Raw genomic sequence first — 23,618 nt, 5'->3', positions numbered from 1 at the left:
GAGCCTTCGGAGGCAGGGACAGAACCCGTCCGTGGGGCTCTGAGGAGGTGGCAGATTTGGGGAGTAGGTGAGGCACGGACTATGGTAAACTCCTAGCTCTGCTCTTTCTTTGCGGAACCCAGCTAGTATTTTCCAGTTTCTTGGGCCTGCCCTGAGGGCTTTGGGTTCCTCTAGCTTACATTACTCACAGCTTATTAAACAGTCTGAATCCTGCATTTAAGCAGCCCTGTTGCTCTGATTCAAAGCGCCTCGGATTTACCTGGTCTGGTCCTTTGGTGTGTCTTAGGGCAGCCACGCTCCAGTCAGCCTTGTGGAAGTGCTGCATCTCTTTGGGTGATCTGGAGCACAGAGGTTGATGGCCTCAGGCCCGGGATCACACTGTCTGTCCAGGTGTAGCACCTGATGCAGGGAGAGGGAGCAGCGCCAGCTCTCCCCCAAGCTGTGTGACCTTGGGGAAGTTACTCCACCCCTCTGATCCCCTTGTGCAACATAAGGGCATTGGGTGACCTCTCTGGCCCTTTCCAGCGCTGTAATTTTATGATTGCCCTATTATGATTTAAGTACCTCCCTCTATCACTCTCAGAGTGAATGACTCAGCAGTCTGAGAGTTTCACTATTGTTTTTAAGGAAGCCTGGTTATTTTGCCATCACAAGCAAGGGTATGTCCCTTCGGTAAACAAACTGACAGTCTTGATCCAGCTGGAGGTAGGCTGACACTCACTGGAGTTCTTCACGCTGTATTCTTTCAGTGGAGCAGCTCGGACACCGGCTGGCCAGAGGCATCCGGAGCCATGTCAGAACTCTGAGCGAGGCCTGGTGACAGGGACCGGCTGTCACCCACCCGTCTTCCCAGCTCGGCTTCAAGATGCTGAGCCTGAAGCTCCCCAGGCTGTTCAGCATAGAACAGGTGCCCCAGGTACGTGCTGTTGTTCCGGTGATTGAGGTCCAGGCTGGGACTAGGGCTTGGCCTCTGCAACATGGCGACTGCTATGTCTTCAACCAGTCTTCTCTGTGTACACCCACTGTCTTCAGGGAGCCCCTCCCAGACTCCCTTTGGGGAATTCGAGCCTCCTGTTTCCCTCACCTACGCCAAACCTGGAAACGGAAGTGATCCTAAGACCGTTTAAGTTGTAGCCCTTCCCTGTGACATCTGTATTTTTTCCCGAAGCGGAGTCATTATTGAGACTACTGATCCAAGCTACAGAGGTGAAGCTAGCAGCCCTTGTCAGAGTGGCAGTTTTTTAAGGACCCTCCTGTGGGTGCTTGAAAGCAGGCCAGGGGCAGAGTCACCTCAGAGTGCGGCTTTGTGGTTGTTCTCATCCCTTGCAGGAGGCCCAGGCCGGGTGTGTGTTGAGGCGATAAAGAGAGTTATCGATCTGCCTGTGCCTGGGTGCTCAAGGGCAGCTACCCCAAAACACCGGGGATGCATTGATAATCTGCGTTTTTAATAAGCCTTAGGCGAGGTCATGCTGCTTGTGAGCTGTGCCAGTGGTGCACCTCCTCCTTCCCTTGCAAAGTAAACGTCATCTCATTACACCCTTGTTTCTGTGTTATGTTTCCTTCCTCTTTGAACAAGAATAACTGTTGTTTCATGGATGTTTCATCTGGAGGATGTCACAGAGGGAGGGGAGATCTCCTTTCCACCCAGCCGACCGCCAAGCCCTTACGACTTTCCCCAGAAAAATAAATCCCAAATGATCTCAGCATCATGAATGGAAGGTTAAGAGGAGACAAACCACAAAACCCTCTTCGTAAAAGCCTGCGCGGCTAGGTGATGCCAGCAAGATGGCATTGGGGGAAAATCAGAAGGATGCGGAGCTTTTGAAGGGCAGAGATGAGGATGCGGCAGGTAACAGACACACTGGAAGTGAGACCACGTTCCCACAATGCTGTTGGGCAGGTGGCCCACCTCTGTTCTCACAAGGCTGTAGACATCTCTTCCTGGTGCACTGCCCCGGTTGGTCCTACTCACAGAGAACTAGTGGCTGTGATTAGCGGGGACACAGTGATCTTTTGATTCATTCACTCGTGACATTTTTATTGACTGCCTACTATGTGCAAGGTGTTACTCTGTGCGGGGCCCAGAGAAGAATCACATACAAATCCTGCCCTTAAGGGGCTCTGTGTTGGTTGGGAAGATTTAAAAGTGTACAGGAGCACTTCCATTGCAAAGTGGATTAGGGTGTGTGCTCAGAGAGGGACAGATGGGTTCAGAAGAGGGAATTGGTCACTTCCATCATGGGGGAGGAGGGAATCAGGGATGTCTCCACAAAGGGGGCGATCTGTAAGATTGGGTTTGAGGATGGGTAGAATTTGGGGGGAGGGGAGAGCACTCCAAGTGAAGAAATGGCATGAGTAAAGGCCTGGAGCTGGGAAATCAGGGGGCAGGTGTGGGAACTCTTGGGGCGGGGATTATGGGTATCTGCTCGGATATCTCCCTGGGAGTTTTGGTCAAGGTTGGGTTCAGAGACTCTGCCCAGGAAAGAAGTGAAGGAGAGAGAATGGTCTCACTGGGGACCTTGGGTAAACTGCTAGGATTCTGAATGTATGGGGGTTCTGAGGGTGAGGACCGGACCGCCCCTGAGGGCTGAAGATTAATGTGTCTTCTCTGTCCAGTTTTTCATAAATGATGGAGATGACAATTTTCTTTTTAGTAAAATGGCACTAGTCAGAGGCAGAGAACCAACATCACACCTCACACCCATTTACTTCAGAACCTTCCTTGGGCTCCTGGGTTTCCCAGCATCATGCTCAAGCTTCATGCGGCCACAGAGGAAACACAGTGGCTCTGCCTGCCTGGAGGGTAGTTTTATTTGAGGATTTAGTGGGGGAGGGGGAAAGGCATTTTAAAAATATTCAAACAGATGCAAACATATTAAGGAGAAAATGCATAATTTTCATGAGTATTTAAAATAGGAGACCTCATAGAAATATTAAGTTTACTTTTGGTGGGCTCTGTGGGTTCCAGTACTTGGTCTGTAGAATGACCTTGGGCAGAGTGCCCTTAGTCTCCCTACCTCAGTTTCTGCATCTGTAAAATGGGGGTAGTGCTAGAATCTGCTTCCTTGGGTAATGGTGAAGATTAAATGAGGTAACCCATGGGAAGTGCCTGGCATATGGTGAAGTCAGTAATGTTGGCCGTTATTATTATTATCTGCTCCCCTGTGCACTCCGCACTTGGAGGGGTGGAGTGTGTTGGGAGGAGACGTTAAACAGCCCCTCCCGCAGACTCCCAGCCCAGCTCCCTGCCTGGTATTCACAGGCCCAACCCCTACCCACCTCCCCCGCTGTTTTTCATCTGTAAACCCTGTTCTCCAGCCACACTGGTGCTCTCTCTAGACTTCCCACCAGATTGGACATTCACTTCTCTTGATCTCTCCCTTGCCCCTCCATCCGCCTTTCTGGCCTCCTTCTCCGTGGAGCTGCAGGTGCCCTCTCCCTTCCCTGAGCCCCTTCAGCTGTTGGTTGGCACCTCCGCAGGCTGCCCTATATGGCCACCTCTCCCTTCGTATATCAACCAGCTGTGTGGCCTGGGCCACTTCCCTACCCTCTCTGAGCCTCACCCATCAGAGGAGAGTGGGGCACCGCCTCTTGGCATCTTCAGGGTTCTAATTCTGGTGCATTCCTCCTAATGGACTACTCACAGGAAAGGACAGTTCTCCCTTCCCGTAGAAGGTAGGACTTGGGTACATGCCTCACAATTTCAAGTCTCCCTGTGTCTAATAACAGACCTGGGTACATTAGGGAGTTGTGAAAGATGTGAACAAACAGCTCAAGGAATGGAATAAATATCTAGGTGTTGATTCCTACACAGACCCAACCTAGAGACAGACAGGGAAGTCTAGACAGCAAGTTAATATGGAACATGGCATGACACTTGGCCAGGAAACAAGAGTATTTTGTGTCAAATTGAGAATCTTTTGTTAACGGTAGCCTTAGCCCCCAGGCTACAGGTAAACTCACCATATTGTCCTGGAAGGCTTAATTTAGGGGCACAGGCAGGAAGATTCCAGAGGTGCTACAAAGCATTTCCCAGCCTGGCACTGTAGCTCTGCCGCCTACTGTGGGAATTTGGACAAGACTTGTAACCTCTCCAAGCCTCACTTTCCTTATCTGTGGAATGGAGATAATATCTGTCTCACAGAGCTATTGTGAAGATCCAAGAAAAATGAAATAGGGTAGTGGGATAATTATGAAGGAACAGAAGCAGAGCCAGATCAGTGGCTGGGAGTGGTGTTGGGTAGGTGGGCTTGGGCACCTGAAACAGGAAGCCATCTCAATTGGCAACTGGTTTCTCCAGCTGAGAATTTCTCAGAGTGGGCACTTGGATCACCACCACGAGAATACCTGGGAGCTTACGAAAGGGAATCATGATTGCAGGCTTTTTGTATTGTTTTCGATTTTAATCCAAACGAATGCTTTCAACATTTCATCATTTAATATAATGTTAGCTCTTTCTGTGTGTGTGTGTGTGTGTGTGTGTGTGTGTGTGTGTGTGTGTGTGTGTAAATAACCTTTATCAGGTTAAGAATATTCCTTTCTCTCCCTAGTTTCCTAGGATTTTTTTTCCCTCTAATCAGTAATAAATTCTTTTTTCTATCAGTATATCTTTTGAGATGGCCATATATGATTCATTTAATTTATTAACGTGGTGAATTACATTGATTGATTTACTAATGTCAAACCAACCTGGCATTTATTTATTTATTTTATTTATTCTTTTTATTTTTACTTATTTATTTATTTTGGCTGCACCGTGCAGCATGCAGGATCTTAATTCCCTGACCAGGGATCAAACCTGTGCCCCCTGCAGTGGAAGTGTGGAGTCTTAACCACTGGACCGCCAGGGAAGTTCCCAGCCTTGCATTTAAATATTACTTGGTCATGATGGAGTGTCTTTTTAATCTATCGCTGAAATCAGCTGATATTTTGTCTAGGATCCTTAAATCTATTTATTGAATTGGCCTGAAATTTTTCCTTCTTATACTGCCCTCCCCTGGATTGGGGATTAAGATGGTGCCAACCACAAAAGGAGTTGGAGAGTGTTGCCTATTTATTCTATGGAAAATATATGTAATATTTGTATAATATTAGAATTATACATTCCTGACAGCTTGGTAGAATTTACCTGGAAAATTGTCTGAGCAGGGCCACCATGTTGCCCAGCCAAGGGAGCACCGTTTATCTCTTAGTCTATGTGAGTGACAGACTGTGGAATTGTGCAAGGAGCAACTCGATGCTACAGCTGCATTTTCTCTGTAGAAAGTTCTTTTTATAACAGTTTTGTTGAAATATAATTCACATACCATAAAATTCTCCCTTTAAGAGTATATAGCTCAGTGGGTTTTAGTATGTTGACACACACAAAGTATGTTGTATAAAACCATCGCCAAATTGAATTTTAGAACATTGTTAACACCTCAGAAAGAAACTCTGTATCAATTAGCGGACATTTCTCACTGCCCCTACTTGCAGGCCTATGGCAACCACTAATTTACTTTGTCTCTATGGATTTGCCTCTTCTGGATATTTCATATAAACGGGGTCATGCAGTAGGTGGCCTTTTGTGAATGCCTTCTTTCACTTAGCATAGTGTTCTCAAGGTTCATCTGTGTTGTAGCATGGATTAGTGCTTCATTTGTTTTTATGGCTGAATAATATTCCATTTATGGATATACCAGTTTGTTTATTCATTCTTCAATTGATGGACACTTAAGTTGTTTCCAATTTTTGGTTATTATGAGTAATGCTATGAACATTTGTGTACAAGTTTCTTTTTTTTTTTTTTTTTTTTGCGGTACGCGGGCCTCTCACTGCTGCGGCCTCTCCCTTGGCAGAGCACAGGCTCCGGACGTGCAGGCTTAGCGGCCATGGCTCACGGGCCCAGCCGCTCCGCAGCACGTGGGATCTTCCTGGACCGGGGCACGAACCCGTGTCCCCTGCATCGACAGGCGGACTCTCAACCACTGCGCCACCAGGGAAGCCCTGTGTACAAGTTTTTGTGTGGCCATATTTTCAATTCCCCTAGGTACACACCTATGAGTGGAATTGCTGGGTCACATGGTAACTTTATTTTATTTTTATTGTAGCAAAATATACTTAACATAAAATTTACCATCTTAACCATTTCAAAGTGCACAGTTCTGTGGTATTAATTACATTTACCTTGTTTGGCAACCATCACCACCATTCATCTCCATTCTTTTTATCTTGAAAAACTGAAACTCAGTACCCATTAAATAAGAACTCCCCATTTTCCACTACCTCAGCCTCTGACAACCACCATTAATACTTTTTGTCTCTATGATTTGACTACTTTAATTACTTCATATAAGTGGAATTATATAATATTTGTCTTTTTGTGACTGTTTTATTTATTTTACCTAGCATAATGTTTTCAAGGTTTATCCATATTATAGCATATACCAGAATTTCCTTCATTTTAAAGGCTGAATAATATTCCATTGTATGTACATACCACATTTTGCTTATCCATTCATCCATCAATAAGTACTAGGTTGCTTGTATGTTTTAGCTATTGTGAATAATGCTGCTATGAACATAGGTGTAGAGATATCCCTTCAAGACCCTGCTTTCAATCCTTTTGGGTATGTACCCCGAAGTGGAATTGCTGGATCATTTGGCCATTAAAAAAAAATTGTTTTTTGAAGAACCACCCTGTTGCTTTCCACAGTGGCTGTACCAGTTTACATTCCCACCAACAGTTCACAAGTGTTCCAGTTTCTCCACATCTTCACCAACACTTGTTGTTTTCTGTTTTTTTTTTTATAGTAGCCATCCTAATGGATATGAGGTGATATCTCATTGTAGTGTTGATTTGAATTTCCCTAAAGATTAGTTATGTTGAGCATCTTTTCATGTGCTTATCGGCCATTTGTATATCTTCTTCGGAGAGATGTCTGCTCAAGTCTTTGGCCAATTTTTAAGTTGGGTCATTTGTCTTTTTGTTGTTGAGTGGTAAGTGTTCTTTATATATTTTTGATACAAGTCCCTTATCAGATACATGGTTTGAAAATGTTTTCTACCATTCTGTGTGTTGCGTTTTCATGTTATTGATGGTATCCTTGGAAGCACAAAAGTTTTGAAATTTAATATTATCTGTTATTTTTCTTTTGTTGCTTATGCTTTTGATGTTATAGCAAAAAAACCTTTGGCTGATCCAAGGTCATGAAGATTTACTCCTATATTTTCTTCTAATAGTTTTATCCCTAAAATTTAAGTCTATGATCCATTTTTTTGCGTTAGTTATTGCATGTGATGTGAAATAGGGGTCCAACTTTATTCTTTTCTTTTTTTCATGTGGGTATCAAGCAGTCCCAGCACCATTTATTGGAAAGACTATTCATTATTTCTTCATTGAATTCTCTTGACACCTTTATTGAAAATTGATTGACTATAAATGTGAGGGTTTATTTCTGGATTCTCAGTTCTGTTCCATTGATCTGTTTGTCTCTTCTTATGTCAGTACCACATTGTCTTGATTACTGTGCTTTGTAATGAGTTTTGAAATTGGGAAGTGTAAGTCCTTTCACCTTGATCTTCTTTTTCAAGATTGTTTGGCTGTTCAGGGTCCCTTGCATTTCCTTATGAATTTTAAGATCTGTTTGTCAATCTCTGCAAACAGACCAACAAAAAAAACAGGCAGGATTTTGAGAGGGATTGTACTGAATCTGTTGATCAATTTGGGGGGGCGTTACCATCTTACTTATATTAAGTAAATTAAATCCATGAATATGGGCTGCCTTTCCATTTGTCTAGTTATTCTTTAATTTCTTTCAGTGGTGTTTTGTAGTTTTCGGTATACAAGTCTTGCACCATTAAAATGATTTGTTAAATTTATTTCTAAGTATTTTATTGGGTTTGATACCGTTGTAAGTGGAAATGTTTTCTTAAATTCATTTCAGATTGTTATTGCTAGAATATAGAAAACTGAGTTTTGTATATTTATCTTATATCCTGCATGCTTGCTGAACTAATTTATTAGTTCTAATAGTATTTTAGTGGATCCTTCAGCAATTCCTGTAAGATCATGTCATCTGCAAATAGAGATAGCTTTGCTTCTTCCTTTTAATCTAGATGCTTTTTATTTCTTTTTCTTGTCCAGTTGACCTAGCTAGAATCTCCACTACAATGCTGAATAGAAGTGGTGAGAGCAGACATCCTGATCATAGGGGAAAAGCATTCCATTAAGTGTGTTAGCTGTGGGTTTCTTGTAGATGGCCTTTGTTGGTTTAAAGAATGTCTATTACTATTTTGTTGAGTATTCTCTTATCATGAAAGGGTATTGGATCTTGTGACGTGCTTTTTCTGTGTCTATTGACATGAATATGTCATTTTTGTTTTTCTGTTCTCTTCTTGGTTAATCTTGTCAGTTTGTCTTTTTAAAAAATAATTGAAAAGAAGATGATTTGGGCTTTGTGGAGCCTCTCTATTATGTATTTTATATCTCTAATGTCTTTTTGTTATTTTTATTATTTTCTTTCTACCCTGGGTTTATTTTGCTGTTACTGCTCTAACTTCTTAAGTTAATCACTCTACCACTGTAATGTAAGCAATTAAATATATATATATTTCTCTCTAAGTATTGCTTTAACTGCAGTCCACATATGCAGTTCTAATTAATTTCTAACTTCCATTTTGATTTTTTATGCAACTTAACGATTGCTCAAGGTATCCATAATTGAAATGTGTTAAAATCTTTCCTAATGGTGTCAGATTTGTGAATTACTCCTTGTAGGTAAGTCAGTTTTTGCTTTATGTATTTTGAGCCTGTGTTTTTTAGGTCCATCCAAGTTTGTAATTGTATCTTTCTGGTGAAGTAAAGGTCTTATTATTTCTAAAAAGTGATTCTCTTTATATCTAGTAATGTTCTTTGTCTTAGCATCTGTCTGATAGTTGTACAGTGACTCCAGTTTTGTTGTTTTTGTTATGTGTCTGGTTTATTTCTTTCCTTACTTTGACTTGTAATCCCTCCCATTCCTTATATTTTAGTTGTGTCTCATGTAAATGGCACATAGTTGGATTTCATCTAGATTGACAATATTTGTCATTTAAAGGGACGGTTTAGTCTGTTTAGAATGAGTATTGAAATATTTGCATTTATTTTGATCATCTTATGTGCTTTCTATTTGTCCTGTTTTCTCTGTTGCCTTTCCCTTCCTGCGCTCTTTGAATTGAGTTTTACATTCTTCTTTTTCCTTTTGAACATGCTGTTTTCTCCTGCCCTTGCTTTATAATTAATATGCTAGAAATATTCTCTGAATTTATCAGCTTAATGGTTACTTCAGCTGTCTTTACATGAATAACTGTAGGAAGCAGGAAGGGCTAGGCTATGCTGAGTTTAAACATTACCGCAGATAGCTCAGTGGCTTAACAGAGCAAAGGTTTATTTCACCCTCACATTACATAGCTAAGTGGTCAGTGAGGAACTGTGAAGGGCCCAGGCAGATGGAAGGTCTGCCACCTCATAGCTGCTCCATCTGGAACATGTGGCCTTCTAGGTCGCCACAGAAGGGGAAGAGAGAGAGGTGTCTTAGGTTGGGTTTCCCGGAAACAGGCTCTGAGACAAAGATGTACATGCAGGAGGTTCATGGGGGAGTGTTCTCAGGAACACCTGTAAGGAAGTCGGGGAAGCAGGCTTGGGTAGAAGGAGAAGTTGCATCAGAGGTCTCTGCTGACCACCCAGGGAGCTCTGGAGCGGGGTTGACCCTTCAGAGTTGTCCCCAGTGAGAAAAGAAGCCCAGGACTTTGTATCCATCCTTAGTGGGTATGTGCTGCCCCTGTACAGTGAGCATAATGTGGTCAAGGTAGCAGCCTTTGGCCAAAAGTGATTCCCAGAGAGGGATAGTGGCTCAGTTCTGAAAAGGGGAAGAGGTGCATCCCCAGTCCATCATGACATCTCCTACAAGAAGGCATTGTTCTTCAACTGCCCTGGCCTGGAATTAACTTTAACCAGAAATAGTCAACATGGCCCCAACCTAATGACAAGACAGTCTGAGAAATGTAAGAAAGCACATGTGATATTTGGTGAGCACCAACTGTCTCTACCATGCCTCACTTAACTTCTTGGATATGAGGACTGGTGACTTGCAACAGTTCTAGACATTTACCAGTTAACTCTTCAAATATCACAGCAGAACCATTATATTTTCTCCTTCTAGAGAAATATTCGTTATGTCTCTTGTTTGCTTTTTCACATCTTCTGTCTCTTAATCTCTCTGGACCGCATCCTGGATACTTTTCTTTGGATCTACTTTCAGTTGACTAATTTCCTTGTCAGCTTGGTCTAGTCTGCTATTTATCCTTTCAGTGACTTTTTATTTCAATTATTATTTTTTTTAATTTCTAAAAGTTATATTAGGTTCTTTTCAAATCTGCTTGCTTATTGTTCATATTTTTAAGCTCTTTCTTTAAACATATTGAACACAGTTATTTTACATTTCAGTATCGGTTCTTTGATCTCTCTTTCTGCTGTCTCCTGTGTTTTGCTGTTTCTCATTCACGGCATTTTGTTTCTGGGTGTGTGCATGCTTGTTTTAACGTAGAAATTCTTCAGAGAGGATTTGCATTTGTTTTGTTGCTTACCTGAGGGAACTATAAAACTTTGATCTCTATCTATTTGTAACCACTTTAAATTTTCCACTTGAGAGTTTTTGGACCACACTGGTAGTGTGGATTTGGACCACAAACACCTGTGAAAATGAACGGATGCTTCTGAATTCTTGAGAGAGATTTTTTTTTCAGGGAGACAACTTTTGTAATTGTATTGTTCTGTCTGGTAGGATTTATTTTACATTCACTTATCTTGAAAGTCCTAGCTTTATTGATGAGGTCTCCTATTAGATTCCCTGCCTTTGATGGGCCTTGGATTTCATCTCTCATTTGCAAAGGCTGACAGCAGAAACTCTGATGGTGAAAGCAGCGTACCTCCCAGGGTTCCTGGTTTCCCTTTGTTTTGAGGGTTTTGTGACTTCCTTGCTTTTGTGCCATCTTGCTGATAGATTTATCCAGCGTAGAAGGCAGGCTTCATCCAGCATTTTAATTGTTTTCGTTGGAATGATCCTTCATGACATCTAATCGACCATCATTCTGCCAGAACCAGATGTTCCGCAGCTATTCTTCCAGGTCCTTCCTGCATCACATGGGTCCAGTGATCCCTTCCTTCTGAAAACTTGCGTAACATCTAGTATCCTGGGCTTTTCAATCTAACAAACTAGGAGTTGCATTTTGGTTCTGCTATTTCTTATGAAATAGCAGATGAAGCTCCATCTCACCGAGCTTCAGTTTCCTTATCTGTAAAATGGGCTTGACAATCCCTACCTTTCAGTGCTCTCACGATGAGCAAATAAAATCGGGTCTGCCCCTGCCATGTGCTGGATCTGAATCAGGAGAACAAATAGAGGCCACAGACCATATGCCTAAATATGTAAAAGTCACAAATGAAGCTCATAGTTATATAAATTCTACCTTGACAAATATTCCTTCATAATGACAAAAAAACAATACGTAAAGCTCCGATTTTTGTATAGCTAACGCCAGCAAAATGTCAAAGACAACTAAATTATTATTGCACATGTCTGGATATAATGTTGATGGATTAGTGATGTTTAGATGGGCATAACATACATAATTCACAAATTAACATGTTTATTCTATAAAATTTATTTTTCTTGCCTTCATTTCAGCAAAGTTTTGAGATGTTGTAATCAACATTATCACATAATTTGTGTTCTGTTAACAGTGATGTCAAAATAGACCATTATTCTTGAATCACTGTAGTTCTTAGATTTTTTTAAAATTTTAATTAATTTCATTTGGGAGAAACTTCTGTTGAGTTTTTATTCAATTCTGCTGAGGCAGAGCAACTGGAATTATCAAAAAAAATTCTTAAAGCCACATTTAGAATCAGGAATGAGTATAAAATTTACATTACCAAGTTCAGACATTGGAATGAGGTTTCGTATGATAGTTAGAATTAAGCGGGAAAATTATTAAATATTTTAATTTCATATGGATCACCATCTTTTATGTTGCTGTTTTCACTTTCTTAAAACAATATCTAGATCCATATAGTATTTACTTGATTTTTCTTTTTCCAAGAAAAAAATATAAAGAAAACAAAATAGCATCTTGCTCAGTCAAAATTATACCTCAGTCTGCAATGGCCAGAAAAATAATTTCTGTGGGAATCAATTTCAGGATTGTTTGTATGTGAACCTTCTCTTTCATAGTCCACAGGCATTTTTGTTTCCTTATTTGAATTTTATTTTATTGGAATATCGTTTTTGTTGCATATTTCATGTGTGGCTCCTTTAGTTTAGAAAAGTCCTAGACATATTTAAAATAATAAATGTGCATTTTTAATCCCTTTAAAAGTGAAATAGCCAAACTAGATTTTTTTTTTTTTTGTAGGCTTTTGCTAACAACACCCCATAACATATATCTGTGGACAGCTCAGGTTCAAACCTAATGTCATTTCCCACCAAAGATGGGATTTGCTCAGTATTTGAGGACCTTCTGTTGTTTCACTGATTTCTTTCAGTTATCTTGCGTCTTGCCTAAATTTTACCTAAGTGTTTAATGATATTTATTTGGCATTCCCATTGCAAGAATAAGAGTAGTTTGTGGTCAAATTTGATGTGTGTTTCAGGAAGATATCCCATATTGGGGAAGATTCTGTGGATGTCATATATAATCTTTGAATTGTTCCAAAGGAAGGCATCAATTCTCCTAGTAAGAAATTGAAACCATGTGCTGCCATCTCCAGCTCTAAGAATGCTTTTGGATTTTTGGACAAATCCTGACCCTGTATTAGTTTTCTGTTGTTGCCGTAACAAATTACCACAAACTTGATGGCTTAAAAAAGAAGATAAATTGATTACCTTACAGTTCTGTAGGTTAGAAATCTCACATGGGTCTCACTAGGCTAAAATCAACGTGTCGATGGAGGCTCTCTGGGGAGAACCTGTTGCCTTTTCCAGCTTCTGGCAGCCACCTACAGTCCTTGGCTCCTGGCCCACTCCCTCCATCTGCAGAGCCAGCAATGCTGCATCTCTCGACCCTTCTTCATAGTCACATCCCCTTCTACCTCTCCCTTCCACTTTTAAAGGTTTTTAAAAAAATTTATTTATTTAGTTTTGGCTGCGTTGGGTCTTGGTTGCTGTGCACGGGCTTTCTCTAGTTGCGGTGAGCGGGGGCTACTCTTCGTTGCGGTGTGCGGGCTTCTCATTGCGGTGGCTTCTCTTGTTGCGGAGCACGGGCTCTAGGTGTGCCGGCTTCAGTAGCTGTGGCTCGTGGGCTCTAGAGCGCAGGCTCAGTAGTTGTGGCGCACGGGGTTAGTTGCTCCACGGCATGTGGAATCTTCCCGGACCAGGGCTCGAACCCGTGTCCCCTGCATTGGCAGACGGATTCTTAACCACTGCGCCACCAGGGAAGTCCTCTCTCTTCCGCTTTTAAGAACCCTCGTGATTACATTAGGCCTACCTGGATAATCAAGATAATCTCCCTATTTTAAGGTTAGCTGATTAGCAACTTTAATACCATCCGTGACCTTAATTCCCCTTTGCTGTGTAACCTAACATTTTTACAGGTTCTGGCGATTAGGACATGGACATCCTTGAGAGGCAGTTATTTTGCCTACCACAGACTCTCAAAATCCTGTTATCACAAGCTTGCCCATGGCAGATTTTTAAATCAATGCCTAAATTTTAAGATTATTTTTCTAGTTCTTAAATCAAAGACTGTATTATTATAATAAAGTAAAACTGATGGAATGCTCCATTGTTTCAACTTCGTCACTTTCTTCTTCTGCAGATCAACACTCCGTATAATGTTCGTCATTCAGTGGGGCGTCTCACCCTGGTACACCTACCTGTACCGAGTAACATTTACTTTTTAAAAACATCCCATGTGTCTTTGTTTTTTTCACTTTATTGCTCATTAAAGTACTAATATCCTTCAGATCCTCCATCCTAGATACAGTGATCATTTGTTTCACTACTTTGTATCCATCTTACATGTTTGGCCAGAAGTTTACCATCATCTTGTATAAATATTGTCTTGCATGTATGGAAAGCATCGTTATGCTTGACTGAATATTAGACACTTATTATTATTATTTTTAAATTAATTAATTTATTTATTTTGGCTGTGTTGGGTCTTCATTTCTGTGCAAGGGCTTTCTCTAGTTGTGGCAAGCGGGGGCCACTCTTTATCGCGGTGCGCAGGCCTCTCACTGTCGTTGGCCTCTCGTTGCGGAGCACAGGCTCCAGATGCGCAGGCTCAGTAGTAGTGGCTCACAGGCCCAGTTGCTCTGCGGCATAGACACTTATTTTTTAAAGAACATCACCCCAGTGTTCTGAATTGACCTTTATCTGTAATTGCTTAATACCAACAACGGTTGGCTATTAATTCAGCCAACTTACAGTTCTAGTAATTGCATGTGGGTTGTGTACCAGTGATGTTTTACGTGTTTTAGATTGAGAAAGTGTTCTCTTTTACCGGGACCAAGCATGGTCCGTCCTGCATGCGACAGTGGCTTGGTGTCCGACCCAGTGTCAGGCACGTGGCAGATACTCACTAAATGACTGGTTATGCTCGATGCAGCAATTTGTGGCCTGCTCTCTTCCTCCCCATTCTATCCATGCCTCTGCCTACCAGCACCTCACCCGACTCCTCGCTGGTCTCTCACTGTCCCCTCCCTTGCTTTTCATGCCTGTGTCTTTGGGTTCATCTTAACATACCTAAAGGGCACCTCCTCTTCTGTGATGAACTACAGATTCTGGACAGGGAGGTGACAGCACGATGCTGAGACAGGAGCCTGGGCTGGGAAGCCGGAGATAGCTGCAGAATCAGCATGTGCTGGGAGTGTGTTGGAAATGCAGACTCACCCCAGCCCCACCGAACTGCAGTAAGATCCCTAGGTGATCTGCGGACACCTGCAGAAGAAAGTTGGAGAGGCGCTGGCTTAGAGACTTTGTCCCCCAACCTCACCACTTGCACTTTGTATTAGCTCGAGCTGCCGTAAAAAGTACCACAGACGGGGTGGCTTAAACAACAGAAATTTATTTTCTCATAGTTCTGGAGGCTGGAAGTCCGAGATCAAGGTGCTGGCAGGGTTGGCTTCTTCTGAGGCTTCTCCTCAGCTTGCAGAGGGCCACCTTCTTGCTGTGTCCTCACATGGTCATCCCTCTGTGCACGCAGATCCCTGGTGTCTCCCTCTGTGTCCAAATTTCCTTTTCTTGTGAGGGACACCAGTTAGATTAGATTAACTGTCTTGTTTTGACTTAGTCACCGCTATAAAGACTACCTCCAAGTACAGTTATGTTCAGAAGTGCTGGAGGTTAGGGCTTCAACATATGAATTTTGTGGGAGATGCAATTCAGAACAGTGACACCACTTTAAAGAAGAAGCAGCTAAGGTTCAGAGAAGTGTGTGACGGTCCACAGTCACACTGCAGGCTGAGAGGTGAGAGCTTCATTTCCGACAAGCCCTCTGGAGTGGCAGGGAGGATAGTGTGCGAGACCAGGACATGGAGTCTGAGGTCTCAGCTTTGCTCCCACTACTTAAGTGATCTTCGATAAATGCCTTAACATCCACAGACCTTAGTTTCCTTTTCTGCGAAATGGGGACAGTAAAAGGCTGCCCCTCACGAGGCCGTGAGGATTCAATGAGATCTAGATGGGAAATGCAGATTACCATGCCAAGGCCGGTGGCCTGCTGACCCCGCTCTGACAGCCTCTGTGCTTTGCCCGCCATCAAAATCCTCTCGTATTTACTGCTAGCCAGAATGCCTGATTATTTTCCCCAGGTGATTTGCAGTGTAATAGCTGGAAAAACCAAGGGTTTAAAATGGTCACAGTGGAATTTCAGGCATCAGCTGGCAGGGGCACAGGGCTGTTCTTGAAAGCCGAGTTCGTGACAGGCAGTAAGAGAAAAACCCGCTGACGTGCCCTTGCCCTTCCACCTGGCTGCCTGGGGGTTCTCGCTCCTAAATTATAGGCCACGCGCAATTTGATTTCGTTTCATTCTAAATTGCCCAGCCTGCAACCTGGGAGGAAATCAATTCTGCTGTGCAAATATGCCAGCGCCTGCTAACTTTGGGCCGCTTACAAATGAGGCCCAGCTACGGAGTATTAAGGCAATGACCACAGTTTGCCTTTGGGGGTCAAACTAGGCACGAATGCAAAATTGTTTTCAAGTGTTTTGCTGTTCAGATTTATGTAGCATGCATCCTGTAAGGACCTACTCTATGCAAAGTGCTTTGCTAAGGCTGGAGCCGGACAATGGAGAGAACGCGTCTCCCTTTCTGTGCTTGGAGGGGCTCAGAGGCAGAATCACTCTTCTGGGACAGAGGGGCTCCCTTTCTTTTATCCATCCTTTATCCATCTGTGGTTTTTTCTTTTTTGGAGGGGTTGCTTAAAATCCTGCCCCCATGTCTGGCATCCGGATAGCCGGTCGGAGGGAAGCAGATTCTTTTAATCTGCGCCCAACCCTGGCCTTGGTGGTAAGGCATTCTCCCCAGGTCTGGGGCTAGATTCTTCAGTGTGGTCAAGTTGTCTAGTTTGTGGACTTCCCAGCTCCTCTGTTCCCCTCTGGCTTTTGACTCTATCAGCATCCGCTCTTGCCTCCCAGATTGCAGGGTCCAAAGAGAGAGGGACAGTAGTCATATCCTGAGTCACCGTGGACAAAGTGTGGGAGACTCCCCCGTGCTCTGGGTCCCGTCCATCCACCGTCCAGCTGTGGCTGTCACTGCATCTGAGCTCTCCTGCAGCCCCGCCCTGCTTCTTCCCTGTGTGTCACCCTCACATGCCCAGGGCTCCGTAGGCCCCTTGTCGTGAGATCTCCTGCTATATGGGATCTGCTGAACTTATTCACATGAAGCAGTGAATAATTAATAACAATTGCTCCTTTCTGGAGTCCTTGCATTTTAACAAGAGGCCAATGCTTTAATAAAAAAAAAAAAAAAAAGAGGGCTTCCCTGGTGGCGCAGTGGTTGAGAATCCGCCTGCCAATGCAGGGGACACGGGTTCGAGCCCTGGTCCGGCAAGATCCCATATACTGCGGAGCAGCTGAGCCCGTGCGCCACAACTACTGAGCCTGTGCTCTAGAGCCTGCGAGCCACAACTACTGAAGCCCACTTGCCACAACTACTGAGTCTGCGTGCCTAGAGCCCATGCTCCGCAATGAGAAGCCACCACAGTGAGAAGCCCGCGCACTGCAACGAAGAGCAGCCCCCGCCCACCAAAACTAGAGAAAGCCCGCGCGCAGCAGCAAAGACCCAACACAGACAAAAATAAAATAAATAAATTTCTAAAAAAAATTTTTTTTAAGGAAGAAAGTAAGAAACATAACAGGTAGAACGATAGGCCTATAGTTTCTGCTGGAGGGCCTTACGCGTGCCTGCCAAGCATGCGCCATCGTCCTCGCTTGAATCAAAGGCTGAAGGCCATCAGCCCGTTTGCCGCCTTGTCAGCAACCCTGGTGGGTGGGCAGCTGCAAGCCGAGATGCCTGCTGCCCATTAGAGAAACTTGTCCACTGAAAACCGGGGATGTCAGCAGAAATGCATAGTGAATCAAAAACTGGAACAAATCGCTTTAATTAGCTAAAACCCAAACCTAATTCAAACAGTATTTCTTCACTGGACCATGAACCAACTTCATTCTCCCCCTCTCCCTAGTTGACTAGTTTCGCCCAGAATTGAACCAAGGTGGGAATGTGCTCACCGTCTGGTGAGCAAACGCTCCCCATTTCATAGGTGTGGACACAGAGCCCTGAAAGTTGTGGCCCAGCTCAAGGTCATAGGGCACCTAATGGGCCCAGATTTGACTGTTTACTCTGATATCCCCTTACTAATTTCTCCACTATTCCATGAGACCTGTTGACTCAGAACCTCAAGAGATAGTCCAAGTTACGCCATACGTCGTGTATTCTTTTTAAAAAAAATTTTTTTATTTTTGGCTGCGTTTGGTCTCTGTTGCTATGCACGGGCTTTCTCTAGTTGTGTTGAGCAGGGGCTACTCTTCCTTGCGGTGCACAGCCTTCTCATTGGTCTTTGTTGTGGAGCACAGGCTCTAGGCGCGCAGGCTTCAGTAGTTGCAGCTTGCGGGCTCAGTAGTCGTGGCTCATGGGCTCTAGAGCGCAGGCTCGGTAGTTGTGGCGCACAGGCTTAGTTGCTCTGCGGCATGGGGGATCTTCCCAGACCAGGGCTCGAACCCGTGTCCCCTGCATTGGCAGGCGGATTCTTAACCACTGTGCCACCAGGGAAGTCCCTACATTGTCTATTCTTGTGGTTTTTGTTTTGTTTTTGATTATTTATTTATTATTTTTTAAACCATTTTTAAAAATTGGAGTATAGTTAATTTACAATGTTGTGTTAGTCTCAGGTGTACAGCAAAGTGATTCAGTTATTATCATATATATTCTTTTTCGGATTCTTTTCCATTATAGGTCATTACAAATATTGTGTATTTTTGAATCAAGATCCTCTCTTAAACTAAGAAGTTGGTAACCCAAATGGGAAATGGGTGGTTAGGTAGGAATTCTCCCAGCCTTCCATTCCTCCCACAGCCCTAGAAAATCAGAGGTAAACCTTCAAAATTGATTGTGATTCAGTTTACATTACGATGACTAATATTGTCATGGTCATTATTTGCCTCAGTTAATCTACTCATTTTTACTTACCTCTCAGAGGTTACAACAACATTCGGCTAAGTCCGTGGTTCTTAACTGGGGGAGATTTTGCCCCCCAGGGACATTGGCAATTTCGGGAGACATTTTTGGTTGTCACCTTACTGCTAAACAATGCCTAGGACAGCTCCACCCCCCGCACAAAGAATTGTCTGGCCCCAAATGTCAACAGGGTCAGGATTGAGAAACCCTGATCTGATCAACACAAAAGGGGGAGAAAATCTCCTGCAAATCCTGCTAGTTCAACAAATAAAACTCTTTCCTTTTCCGTGTTTCTCCCAGTCTCCACCCCACTATGTGTACTTAAAATTTCTATAGTTCTATCACCACGGCACAAATACAGTTGACATCCCATTTTTTTTCACTTATGGCATCCTGAGCTTTTGTCCCTCAGGCCTCATTGTCTCCATAATTACCATTTTTAATGGATGTGATGCAGTCCTCCAAGCAGGTTGACGTCCCCTATTTTACCTGACCCATCCAAGTTCTCATCCGGGATGGTTACTGAGAGCCTTGCCAGGCGGGCTGCGTGGGGTGGGGAGCTTGCGTGGGCCCTGCTGTGACCAGTTTTCTCCTCCGCCTGCAGCGCAGGCTGATGCCATCATAGTTTTCATCATCAACAGGCCTTTATGAAACGCCTTGGTGAATATATCCTGGCCCCGGCGGGGAGGTATCTTCCGCAGAGATCATCCCACCAGCCCCTGACATCCAAGGCTCGTTGGCTCGAACAGGCAGCATATATGTCAACCAACCATGAAGGCATCCGAAGACTGGGCTGTAGGCCCCAGGCACAGGGTGCAAAAGCAGATTCTTAGGCAATATTCATGACAGGAGTAAGTGCACCTGGAATGCAAAGACAGGCTGGATTCCCAAAGGGAGTCAGGACCTTGAATTCTCTCCTCCCCCTGACTGCAGGCTTCTGGAAGGACATGGGAGGTTAGAAGCGATGGGAGGGAGGCAGGAGCAGCTTGACAGGTCAAGGACTCGGGGTCAAGTGTTCCAGGCTCCAGTGTACAAGTGCACAGTCTGGGAGAAAGCTAGAGGCTACCGGAGATGTTCCTCCTGAGACCTTCCCGCCACCCTCTCGTCTCACCTCGGCGCCCCTTTCTCTTCCCCCTGCAGGTGTTCCATGAGCAGGGCATCCTCTTCGGCTACCGACATCCACAGAGTTCTGCCACGGCCTGTCTCCTCAGCCTTTTCCAAATGACCAATGAGACCCTCAACATCTGGACGCACTTGCTGCCCTTCTGGTACCTCCCAGCCCCCTTGACCAGCTGCTCATTCAGAGCCTGGGAACTGGGGCTTCTTTAAACACACCTGGGGTGGAGAGAGCTGAGATTCCGTGATGGGATTTGGGGGACTCCCCCGTGGTGCTGGGAGGTGTGGCGGTCTGCTGCTGGGGTGAGCTCTAGAACCCAGATTGTGGTAGGATCCGAGGGGCTCCTGGAAGCTCCCCGGTCTTTCCCTGCTCCCCTGCTTCGGGGCCTGATTTGAGAGGATTGTCTTATTCAGTCTTGGAGGCTTTCTGGGTCTTCTGGAAGCCCTGGCTAAAATTCCCTAGCTTCAGCAAGTCACTTAACCTCTCTGGGCTTCGCAATTTCCCACATGCAAAGCAGGATAGTCTGCGCCTTTCCTGGGGTTGCCCTGAGGATTAGGCGATGAGGCATTGGAAAAGGCATCGGGCACAGAGCTGTGGGTGCCTGGGACCACAGCAGCTGTGAGGCATTTGGTCAGGCAGCAGTTAAATGGAGCCAGTCAAGAGAACGCTCCAGCACGTGCACACGCACAAATGGGAACTGCCAGGAAGGTGAGGAGGGACCTGGCTGAGAAAGGTGGGGACCGAAGACCAGCTTCACATACCTGGTGCCTGTGCATAGCGAGTGAAGGGTGGAGATGGGGTCATAGTATACGAGAGCTGGAAGGACCATGGCAGTCATGCAGGCCACCAGCCGACTCAGACCACCACTGGCTGACACAGATGCGGCCCAGAGGAAGGAGTGACTTGCTTACATCCCCTGGCAAGTTCTGGCACAGGATGGTCTCTGGACTCCCCCTCCCAATCATATTGAGAAGCCAAGAGAGTAGGAAGGACCCCAGGGTGTGCTGTAGGTAGAGAGGGGCCCGAGGACGGGGGCCTGCCTGGCCAGCAGTCAGACACAGACCCGGGGCAAAAATCAGGGGAAGGCTGCTTGGTGTCAGAAACGTTGCCAGTGAAGAGAGAGAGCTCAGGCTTGGGGTGGGATAGGACCACCTGTAAAGAAGCCCTAGCGCCTGCAGACTGGTCCGGGTGGCAGCAAGATCTGCTCACGGAGGCTGCTCGTTGTTTTAAATTTAAGTAAACTGGACACACTTGCTGCCCTTCTGGTACCTCCCAGAAGGGTAAAGAGTCTAAATGATAATAAATTATAACATCGCAGAAGGCAGTAGAGTCGGAGTCTTCCCCCCGGCCCCTCTTCGTCCTCTCTGGAGCCGCCGGGGTGACCAGCTGCTCGTGCATCCTCCCAGAACGCTTTTCTAGAGACTCGAGCATCTGTGACATGTGTACACCCAGCACCTGGTTCTTTCCTCCCTTGCTTTTCCCTCAGAGATCTCTTGTCTGACCTTCACAGAAGCCTCTCTGGCTTTTGAGCGGTGTTCCATTTTCTGGATGAACCACAGGTGACTTAGGCTATTTTGAAGTTTGTGCCACTGCAAAGTGCCAGCCTGACCATCCCTGTTTGTGGGGCTTGAGTTGCTGTGCGCAGATCCCGTTGTAGCTGTTTTACAGCTGAGACATGCTGGCAGGGGCGCCCCACTGGGCATGACGCCCCTGTACTGCCAGGCCCTGAGAGCGCAACACAGAGCAGCAAGGAGGGCTTGGGAGAGCCGGAGAAAGATGCCCCAGGGAAGCGGGACTCGGGAGTAATCTCAAGATGATAAAAGGGTACATTCTGAAAAATAGCAGATAGCTTAAGCTTGATTTCTGCTGGGACAGGAGGGAAAAGATCACAAATGTAGCCAGAGAATTTAGCGATGCTCTTGGGGTTCCTGCGTGAAAAGCTTTTAGGCCCTTCCCTGGGAGAGTTTGTGGGCAAGGGGCCTGGCTCTCTAGTAGAGGTTTGTGGAAGCGGGCAGCTCTACAAGCAAGAACCCCACGCATGGGTTATAGGTTAGGCAGATCTGACACAGAACTGTGTAGTGTCTCCATGTAGAGAAGTGTCTGGAGGCCTAGGCTTAGCCGAGACTCAGCCGTGGGACCAGGCCCCTCAGAAAAGAGATGGTGATATTAGTGGAGGAATAGCATGGGAGAGGGGAGAGAAAATCGTCCTGTTGTCTTCCAGACTTTCCAGACCCCACAGAGGGGATTGCTTCTCTTTGAGGTGCCCTCCTGCAAGGGGAACTTGGACCAACCACAGAGATGACGACAAGGCCAAATTTGGATCCCATGAGGAATGGTTGAATGCACTGAGGTTTTTTCATGTGAAGCTCAGAGAGGTGTGAGGGATTATGAAGACAGCCTTGAGATATTTGATGGGTTTGTTTTCTGTTGCGCTGATGGGGAGACCTAGGGCTGATCCAATGGAGAGAGATTTCAGGGAGACAGATGGAGGCTCAGTGAAACTTTGCAACACTCAGAGCTGCCTCAAGAGATGGTGAGCTCCCCATCCCTGGAAGCATGCAAGCTGAAGCTGGAGAGTCACCTGGGCAAGATGCTGTAAAACGGATCTGTCACCACACACAGGGGGAGGGGACTGGACCATTGCCCATCCTGCATATTTCCAACCAAAAAGGACCCCACTCACCCTTCCTCGCTCATGGCACGTCACCAAAGCGAGACCATGTAGAAGCCTGTCATCCCAGAGAAATGGAAGGCAGACAATGGTCGGCTGAGGACTGTAAGAGGGGCCCCTGTCTCGGAGGTTGAGGGTGTCCCCCTGTGTTCTAGGTTCTTCATGTGGAGGTTCGTGAGCACCCTGCGTGTGACGGACGTCCTGAATGACAGCTACTCCTGGCCTCTGCTCGTGTACATGGGCGCCAGCTGTGTGTACCCCCTCGCGTCCAGCTGTGCACACACCTTCAGCTCCATGTCCAGGAACGCCCGGCATATCTGCTATTTCCTGGACTACGGCGCCGTCAACCTCTTCAGCCTGGGTACGTCAGGCCCTGCTCTTGTCTCCTCTTCCCTGGGACTGAACCACCCGCATCTTCCCCTGGGAGCTGGGGTCACCGTGAGGCTCTGGTGGGCTTCTGGAAGAGTCACCGCAATGCCAGTGCCCCTGCCCGGGTGCCTGATGAGTGTTTTATAAGAAACTTGTCCAAAGGCGTGCTGGCAAATATTGAACAACTGGCTCTCTGTGGACAAAAGTCCCGGTCCGTGGTGTTGACAGGTTTGCTCTGGTGTAAGTACTCCTGCCACGGCCAGCTTCAAGCTGACAACATCACTGAACACAGGGCTGGGGAGAGATGCATGATAGGTCCCCATTACGTAGCAATTCCTCTGTACAGGTACAGCGAGTGCATTGACCGAACAGTTGATACTCTTGTTAATATGATGGATAGCATTGTAAGTTTGTCATTCAAATTTTTTTTTATAACTTTTATTTATTTATGTATATATGTATGTATGTATGTATTGGCTGCGTTGGGTCTTCGTTGCTGCGTGTGGGCTTTCTCTAGTTGCGGCGAGCGGGGGCTACTCTTCGTTGTGGTGCGCAGGCTTCTCATTGCAGGGGCTTCTTTTGTTGCGGAGTATGCGCTCCAGGTGTGCGAGCTTCAGTAGTTGTGGCACGCAGGCTCAGTAGCTGTGGTCCGTGGGCTCTAGAGCGCAGGCTCAGTAGTTGTGGCGCATGGGCTTAGTTGCTCCACGGCGTGTGGGATCTTCCCGGACCAGGGCTCGAACCCATGTCTCCTGAATTGGCAGGCGGATTCT

At 45.3% G+C, this 23,618-nt stretch overlaps 1 protein-coding gene across 1 annotated transcript in view; it reads left to right on the top strand.

Annotated features, from left to right (window-relative positions):
* PAQR5 (progestin and adipoQ receptor family member 5) overlaps positions 1 to 23,618 on the top strand; it is an 89,010-nt gene that overhangs the window by 47,762 nt on the left and 17,630 nt on the right. The window contains exons 5-7 of the mRNA XM_007467865.1: positions 854 to 916; positions 19,832 to 19,959; positions 22,635 to 22,840. Of these exons, the coding sequence (XP_007467927.1) occupies positions 854 to 916; positions 19,832 to 19,959; positions 22,635 to 22,840 (397 nt within the window). The remainder of the gene's footprint in view (positions 1 to 853; positions 917 to 19,831; positions 19,960 to 22,634; positions 22,841 to 23,618) is intronic.

The sequence above is a fragment of the Lipotes vexillifer genome, unplaced genomic scaffold (genome assembly GCF_000442215.2).
Source record: "Lipotes vexillifer unplaced genomic scaffold, Lipotes_vexillifer_v1.1 scaffold792, whole genome shotgun sequence".
NCBI lineage: Eukaryota > Metazoa > Chordata > Mammalia > Artiodactyla > Lipotidae > Lipotes > Lipotes vexillifer.
This window is presented reverse-complemented; position numbering and strand designations above follow the sequence as displayed.